The following is a 9,189-nucleotide window of genomic DNA, read 5'->3' as shown; positions in this document are numbered from 1 at the left end:
ATTTAGAACTCAGGAAAATCAGTAAGAAAAAATCGAACAACCCTATCAAAAAGTGGGCAAAGGACATGAATAGAAATTTTTCAAAAGAAGATATAAAAATGGCTAACAAACATATGAAAAAATGCTCAACATCTCTAAACATCAGGGAAATGCAAATCAAAACCACAATGAGATATCACTTAACTCCAGTGAGAATGGCCTTTATCAAAAAGTCCCAAAACAATACATGTTGGTATGGATGTGGAGAGACAGGAACACTCATACACTGCTGGTGGGACTGTAAACTAGTGCAACCCCTGTGGAAAACAATATGGAGATACCTTAAACAGATTCAAGTAGACCTACCATTCAATGCAGCAATCCCATTATAGGGCATCTACCCAGAAGAACAAAAGTCATTCTATAAAAAAGACACCTACACCCGAATGTTTATAGCAGCACAATTCACAATTGCACAGATGTGGAAACAACCCAAATGCCCATCAATTTATGAATGGATTAGCAAAATGTGGTATATGTATACCATGGAATATTACTCAGCTATTAGAATAAATGGCGATATGGCATCTCTTTGGTTCTCCTGGAGAGAGTTGGAACCCATTCTATTAAGTGAAGTATCCCAAGAATGGAAAAATAAGCACCACATGTACTCACCAGCAAACTGGTTTCCCTGAGTGCACATTTGTGAATAACACCAATTGGGTATCGGACAGAGATGGGGGCTGGGGGGAAGGGATGGGTGTATACCTACTTGATGAATGCGATGCGCACTGCCTGGGGAATGGACATGCTTGGAGTTCTGACTGGGGGGGATGGGGGTGGGGGGAGGGGATGAGTGCATACCTACAAGATGAGTGTGATGTGCACTGTCTAGGGAAGGGACATGCTTGAAGCTCAGACTCGGGGGAATGGGGGGGCATGGGCAATATATATAACCTGAACTTTTGTACCCCCATAATGAGCTGAAATAAAAAAAAAAGATGCTTTCTGATCAGATTATGCTTTAAATACAATTAATTCTCAAGCATGAAACGAAGATATGCATTTAAATCATACACACTAAAAATCAAATCACACCATGGAGATGGGGTCTCAGCGGTGACAGGCACACACTTCCCTCTAGTGCAATTGCCTTTGGGTGGGAGGAACGTCCTGAAGAAACTTGTAATCAAAATAACTGACTCAATTTTAATCCTTTTTTATTAATGCATTCATTATCCTTTTAAACTTTTCTAATTATGGGTTCTGTTATTTTTTGCTACATAAAATGTCAACCAGAATTTAGCTTAACCCAGAAGACACTGGCAGACCTACACATAAAGCCATATTATGGAAGACATCTCTCTTAACAAGACGAAAGAATTTGATACTGGGACCTCCTACCTCTGTGCAACCTATTGGGTCTAGGGCCTGGCAACATCAATTACAGGAGAAAAATGCACAAATTTAAATGTTTTTTATTTTGTTTCTGGTTCAAGAAATGATTAAAGACGCCTTTCTCAATAATATTTTATACAGCTGGAAAATGGTAAAGTGAAAGTGCCCATGTTAACAACCTGGAGTTATACAAAGCTGTTTGTATCTCTAACACCAACACATCCAAAGAGAGAACTTAGTGAATTACTGATAATTGATTCACATAGACAGAAAGAATTAATGAATTATCATTAACTTTCATAAGGCTATTTTATTATGACTTTAAGCAATTTTCCAATCTTGCCTTGAATAAATAAAGTGGTAAACAAAGGTTTCTATCTATTTGTTCTTAGGTAAAAGAAAGTTCAAGCAGAAAAATATGTCATGATGAGCAATTATTAAATATTATTGGCAACATTTTTATTCTTCACTTAAAAACTTTGTTTTATTTGATCCATGTATATTAGGTTCTCCATACATGTTGGCTGAATTGAATTCATGTAAGACCAATGAGTAGAAATCAAGGAAGATAATTTTACCACAGTATAGGGAAATAATTTCAATTTTCAAATAGTGGAAGGCATTGAGCTACAAGATAAGGTAGTATCCATCTAGGTGAACATTACCATAAGTGAGATCATCTTAAGGGGAGAATTTATGGACAAGATTGCCGCAATGGTGGGAAAGTGAACTGGATGACCAAGAAGATCTACTTACTCTCAAAAAACGTATGACCCTAGTTGTGCAATTTTACCCTGGACAAAGCATCCCTGAGAGCTTGGTGAACCTGCTTGTTCCGCAGAGTGTAGATGACCGGGTTCAGCAGTGGGGTCACCACTGTGTTCACAAGAGCAGCCTCTTTGTTGGAGTCCAGCCTGTCCATTTGGTTCGGTTTCACGTATATAAAGAAACAGCTGCCATACATCAGAGAGAGGACAATGAGGTGGGAGGAACAGGTGGAGAAAGCTTTCTGCCGCTCCTTGGCTGATGGGAGACGCATGATTGTGACTACTACGTTGCTATACGCAATGATAGTTACAACGAGAGATGAAAACAGAATGAAGGAAATGAGACCAAAGGCCAACATTTCAGTAGGTCTGGTGTCAGAACAGGAGAGATGAATTAAGGAGCCAATATCACAGAAGAAATGAGGGATGACATTGGGGCCACAGAAGGACAGCTGGGAAACCTTAACGACCAGACCAGTAATGATGATGAAGGACAAAGCATAACAGAAGACAACCAGAAGGAAACAAACCCTCAGATTCATGATGGTTGGGTAGTGCAGAGGTTTGCAAATGGCCAGGTAGCGATCCAAGGACATGGCAGCCATGAGGAAGAAAATTGTTGCCCCAAGAAATAAAGTAAAAAAGGCTTGTGTGAGACACTCAGTAAAGGGAATTGTTTGCCTTCCTAAAAGAAAGATGACCAGCAGTTTAGGAATAACTGTGGTTATAAAACCACATTCACAGAAGGAGAAACTGCTGAGCAAAATATACATTGGTATCTGGAGGCGATGGTCAGCCCAGGTGATGGTGATTATGAGTGTGTTTCCCATGACAGAGGCCAGGTAAGCCAGCAGGTGCACCAGGAACAGCACATTCCCCAGGTGCTGGACAGCAGGAAACCCCTCCAGGATGAACTCCTGGACTGTTGTTTCATTCCTCACTTTGATCATTATGTCCATCTCTCTGTCTGTCAACAGCCTGCTTTGATCTGTTAGGCAGAAAATACTATCAGTGAAGAATAAAGAATTTAATGGATGGCCAGTATTTTTTTTTTAAAAAAATCACTGTTTGCTTGCAGTTACTGTTTTGACTAAGGTATAATTTTTTCTGATTCAATATTTTATTAAAAATTATTTGAACTTTTACCATTGTTAAATTATAAAAATTGAAGGTTTATTTCTTTGCTTTTTCAGAATAAATTTTTGGTTCAACTTAACTTTTCTGGAAAATAATATCTCTAATACTCCATACAAGGTACACAATGCAAAATGAAATGATAACCTTTTGCAGACAAAAATAATAAAACTAACAGACAACAATGAAGACTGTCATCCCACAGAAAATATCCTTTCATGGGGTCACAGTATAGGTTCCTGCACTTCAGCTATGACATGCATTGTGTGTAGCACTCCTATGTACTGGCTTTAGCCCTCTGAAGATAGGAAGCGTGAAAAAGCCGTGTTCCTATTACCATCTTCCATCCCATTTCTTTTCCTGAAGTGCATTTAGCCTGAGTTCTTCACTCCAGACCCTAGATTGAGCAGGAAAGCTCACTCTCATAGTATCCATAACTACCCAACCCATGGGTTTAAACGAAATAATATCTAAAGATGGGGGGGGGAATAGTTATATGACTTCGTTGTGCAGACTCAATGCATAAGCATATAATAGGTGAGCCGGGATCCTCCTCCTTTATCAACCCAGCAGAATGGAAGTATTTCCTTCTGCTAGTAGTCATAAATCACCCTTAAACATTCCCTTTCTTCAGGGAATATTGTTAAGTTGGAAGATTCCGGTGTGGTTGGAATCACACCTGGGTGCCCACTGCAGTCACTAGAGGAACAATCATTGTTTAGTAAGCCTGTACCTAGCCAGAAACCAGAGGAACTGACACTTGAATCTTTGGGGAAGGGGTCTGGGCTTCCATTAGAAATTAGTGCTCTTGTGATTCACTCACCATAATTAAATTGTACTCACTTAGTTCTTTGCATTGGCCAAGCCTATTGTTATAACTGTATATGACCCACAATATTGGCTTAAACATAACCAGCCTCTGGGTTAAATATTTGACCCATTATATTGCAAATCATCACCATGGTCAAGTACTCACCAAGATGTAGCTCACAGGAAATAGCTTCTTTGATTATGTGCTTCTTTTTTCTTCCAACAAACCAGGATCTTTCTCCTACGATAGTGGAAAGGAAAAAGAAAAAAGAACACTCTTCCTTGAGATGTACCTATCTTTTACCTATACAAAAGTCAGTGGTTGGCTCATGTCTTAACTCAATAGGAACTTGTTAAGACTAATCATTTTCAAGAAAGACACAGATTTCCAAACCCTGCAGAACAAATAGTTGTAGCTTTCCCTCATGCTGATCTGGATAATACATCCTAGACCATTAAGACAATACAAAAGGCCCGAAATCTACACTAGCATCTGCTGGAGTGACTCCTTAGAATTCTTCAGCATATTCATATTCATTCTAGAGGACATGACGACACAGTCCATCATGAACATCACATCTGGTTGCTTGTGTGAACACAACCCAAATAGACTCAGGAAAAAGAGACAGCAAAGGTCAAATTGCCTTGCTCATGGCCCCTGGTACTCACTTTCCCATCAACTACTTGCTCTTCACCTTTCTGCGTAGATGGGTGTCATTGCAGTCAGAAGTGAAAATACATGTAAATGTCCTCATGCTATATGTACCACAGGATTATTTATCATCCCCAATGAGGACACTAGGGTTCCAAAGTATAAACCCCTGGAAAATTCAGAGTTCACTAGAAGACAATGAAAAAAGGAAAGCAACTAAAAATCACAACAGATCCCAGGGGACATTTAATTGTTCACTTTCTAGAATGGAAAAATTCAGGAGAAATACATTGTAATTACCATCGAGTATGGTAACATACTGCCATGATTCTCAATATCTGCATGGACCTCTGTGAAATCTTCAGGGGTAGATTTAGCATGGTTGATCCAGGGTTATAATATCTGTGGAATCTCAAATTATATATGTCAAGAAAGACAGGCATACACAACAAAAATGCTTTTTTATTAAATACAATCAGTTTGTCTTTGCTTTTTTTGTTTGTTTTTTGATTTTTAACCTGACATTTTCTTTATAGAGTTATAATTTACATATCACAAAATGCACAAATCTTAACTGTACAGATGGATAATTTTTCATATATGTAGGTAGCCACATAACTCCTACTCAAATCTAACCATAAAACGTTTCCATTATTCCATAAATTTCCTTGTGCTCCTTCCCACTCAATATCCTATACAAAGAGAAAATGATTATTTCTATTTCTATCATCAAAATCCCTTTTCCTTGTTGTTGAACAGAAGACAGTATTTGTTTCTTCCTTGCCTCTCTTTTTTCAACAACTTTCTGAGATTCATCTATGCTCTTTCATGTATCAGTGATTTATTCTTTTATATTGCTTTGTACTAGTCCACTATATAAGTACAAATAGTTTTCCATTCTTCCATTGAAGGACAGTTGTGTCTTGTCCAGTTCAGGGCTATTATGAATAAAGCTGCTATGGATATTTGTATAAGTCTTTTTGAAGACATAGCATTCATTTCTCTTGGGCATATAACTCGATTTGAAAGTGTGAAATTATAGGATAGATCTTTTTTTTTTTTTTTTTTTTTTTTTTTCATTTCACGAAACACTGAGGAAGGAAATAGCAGAGGACGTAAACAGGTGGAAAACCATACCATGCTCATGGATTGGCAGAATCAACATTGCTAAAATGTCTATACTGCCCAAAGTGATCTACATATTCAATGCAATCCCTATTGAAATACCAACATCATTTTTCACAGATATAGAAAACATAATTCTATACTTCGCATGGAACCAGAGAAGACCCCATATAGCAAAAGCAATCTTAAGCAAAAAGAACAAATTGGGAGGCATCAATTTACCAGACTTCAAGCTATACTACAAGGCTGTAGTAACTAAAAGAGCATGGTACTGGCACAAGAACAGAGATATAGACCAATGGAACAGAACCAAGAACCCAGGTTTTAACACTATAATAAACTGCAAGACAGTTTCCAAAATTTGATCTAGGCTCTCAGCAGCAATGCATGAGAATTCAAGTGGCTCCAGATTCTCACCAACACTTGGTTTTGTAAGGCATTTGTAACTGGAAGCATTCTGGTTGGTGTCTAGTGGTATCTTGTATTGTTTTTATTTTGCATTTTCCTGGTGAATGCTTATGTTGAACCCTTTTTATTTACTTATCTACCATTTGAAATCTTCTTTTGTGAAGTGCCTTAAAACTGCTTTATATAGGTTATTAAGTATGAAGTGTCCAATTTTCTTAATTACTAAGTTTGACAGTCAATATCTCTGACATTTCACCTTGAAATTTATTGTTTTACTTTTATTATGAAGGCACATCCTCATTCATTCAAATGCACAGTGTGGATTGCAATTATCTTTCAAATTTTCTTTAGAGCAATTTTTCTGAAACCATGGATAAGTCAAAATTTCGTGTTATTTTTTATTATGAGTTCTGTCATGGAACCAATGCTTCACAGACAGCTCTAAATATCAAGGAAGTGTTTGGGAACAATGTAGCTTGTGAATGCACAGTACATTGATGGCCTGAGAAGTTCCATTCTGGTGATTTTAATCTTGAAAATGAGCCATGTGGGTGACCCGAGACCAAAGTGAATAATGATGAGCTGAAAGGTATAGTGGAAATGAATCAATCTCAACCTATGTATGAATTAGCAGCAAGGTTCGACGTTACTATTCCAACAATATTGGACCATTTGAAATAAATTGGAAAGGCAAAGAAGCTGGATAGATGGGTATTGCATGAATTATACTAGCATCAGAAGAAAAACCCTCTTGAAGCTTGCGTTCTTGGCTATCACAACATAAAGGCAAACCATTTCTATGCCCTATTTTTTGTATGATAAAAAAATGGATTCTTTCTGATAATACCAAGTGTTTCTCACAATGGTTGAATAAAGATGAAGTGTGAAACACAGCCCAAAACCAGATATTCATTGAAAAAAGGATGGTGGCTGTAAGTGGTCCAGCGCTAGTATTATCCACTACAGTTTCATGAAACCTGGTCAATCGATTACAGCAGGTGTCTACTGCAACCAGTTGGATGAAATGATGAGAATGCTTGCAATTAAGCAGCCGAGATTGGTCAATAGAGACAGGCCAATCTTCTTGCAAGACAACACTCGACCACATGTCACCCAAACAACATTGCTCAAACTATAGAGGCTGGACACGGAAACTCTCTGTCATCCACTGTATTCACCAGACCTTGCAACAACTGACTACCACTTCTTCCAGGCTTTGGGCCACTTCTTGCAAGGAAAAATATTCAATTCTCAACAATTCTCCACAGAAAATGTCTTTCACAATTTCATCGCCACTCACACGTGAGACTTCTTAGCTGCTGGCATAAAAAAGCTACCATTAAAATGGCAAAAACTGTGTCAACAGTTTAGGTATATATTTTGAATAATGATAATGCTTCTTGTTTGAGATATGATAAACTACACTTTTGATTCAAATTGGACATTTCATATTCAATGACCTAAATATATTCTGGATATTTATCCAAGTTAGAACTAAAAAAATTTTCTCCTAGTTTGTGGCTGGCTTCTTAAATTTCTTTTTGATGTCATTGCATGTGCAGAATTTATTTAATTTGATGAAGTCCACTATGTCAGGATTTTTCTTTCATGGTTAGTGCTTCCAGATTCTGTTTAAGAAATCTTCATTCACTCCAAGGTAACAGAAACATTAGCCTATGTTTTCTTCCAGAAGCTTTATAATTTTGACTTTCACATGTAGGTCCATAATCCGTCTCAAATTGATGTTATGTCTATTATCTAAGGTAGAGATTAAGGTTTCCATATGCATATCCAGGTGCTCTAGCAACATTTTGAAAAGACTCATTTCTCCCATCAAAGTATACAGGTGCCTATGTCAAAAGTAAGCCATATATGTTCAGTTCATTTATGCACCCTGTATTCTGTCCCACTAATGTATTTTTCCATCTTAACACTAATACTACACAGTCTCAATTAATGTAACTGAAAAGTATTTCTTCCTCCTCTTCTATTTTCTGAAAGTGTTGGTGAATGATTTATATTATTTCAAATACTTATCAAACATTTCCTAAATATTTCATAAAACTCACCAGTCAAACCTTGAGTTGTCTTTGCAAAAGTGTTTTTAATTATAAATTTAATTTCTTTAACAGACAAAGAAAAACTATTTCAATTTTCTATTTCATGAGGAGGGGGTAAAGATGGTAGACAGAAGGAGCCTGCACCTGCAGGTTTCATGGAGCGGATTGAAAGTGGTGAGTGGATATCCACCTTCAGATCAGTCATCTCAGAGAGAACATTGTAAATCAAAAGAGAGGTGACAAGAGGCACCCAAAGGGAAGGAGAAGGAATACAGGCAACCTCCTTTGTGCATTGGAGGTACAGAGGGAAGACAGGCACACATGTGTGGAAGGCACAGAGGGGAGAATACTGGGCTTTGCACTCCCACCATGATAGCTGCCATCTGACCAGCAGGAGGGACCCTCCACTGCAGAAGGCAGCAGGAATAACATAGGGAGCTATCTGGAGATTGTACAGAGACACTGCTCCTGAGAAAGGGCACAGCCATGACCCACCAGCTCACAAACCCTGGGCACCGTGGTTAGTGGTATTTTAAAACCCTAGACACAGAACACTGCCTCTACCCAGGGGTCAGATCCATTCCTGCTGCCTCCCACATCATGGAAGCAGGGAGGCCAGGAACTCTCATGAGTTTCATGGGCAGGTGCCACATGTACCCACTGCACCTGGGGGACCTGAATGGTCCAACAATCGCCACAGCCTCTGGACGTGGGTGGGACTGCATTGAAGCCTGCAGATAACCAACAAACACTGCAGTCTGTGGGTGTGAGCAGGCAGCCCCCAAGCTGATGCAGGCCATCAATTGCCACTGCCAGAGGGCAGAAGTGGGACTACATTCAAGCTACATGTGTGAAC

General features: G+C 38.5%; 1 protein-coding gene across 1 annotated transcript; it reads right to left on the bottom strand.

Moving 5' to 3' along the window:
• Positions 1-2,152: 2,152 nt before the first annotated feature.
• On the bottom strand, positions 2,153-8,538 carry LOC138376571 (olfactory receptor 6C74-like). The gene is made up of 2 exons (XM_069460969.1): positions 8,478-8,538; positions 2,153-3,132 (listed from the first exon to the last, which is right to left on the bottom strand). Exons 1-2 carry the CDS (start codon positions 8,536-8,538, stop codon positions 2,153-2,155), a joined length of 1,041 nt encoding a protein of 346 aa, XP_069317070.1.
• Between the last annotated feature and the right edge of the window lie 651 nt (positions 8,539-9,189).

Source organism: Eulemur rufifrons, chromosome 28, assembly GCF_041146395.1.
Source record: "Eulemur rufifrons isolate Redbay chromosome 28, OSU_ERuf_1, whole genome shotgun sequence".
Lineage (NCBI taxonomy): Eukaryota > Metazoa > Chordata > Mammalia > Primates > Lemuridae > Eulemur > Eulemur rufifrons.
This window is presented reverse-complemented; position numbering and strand designations above follow the sequence as displayed.

What these genes read in the sequence shown, in the direction of transcription:
- LOC138376571 (XM_069460969.1), bottom strand. Translation starts at nt 8,538, where the DNA reads ATGACTGATCTGAAGGTGGATATCCACTCACCACTTTCAATCCGCTCC. An exon ending in CCGCTCCATGAAACCTGCAG is followed by an intron (nt 3,133 to 8,477) that starts GTGCAGGCTCCT and finishes TCTGCCTAACAG; the next exon opens with ATCAAAGCAGGCTGTTGACA.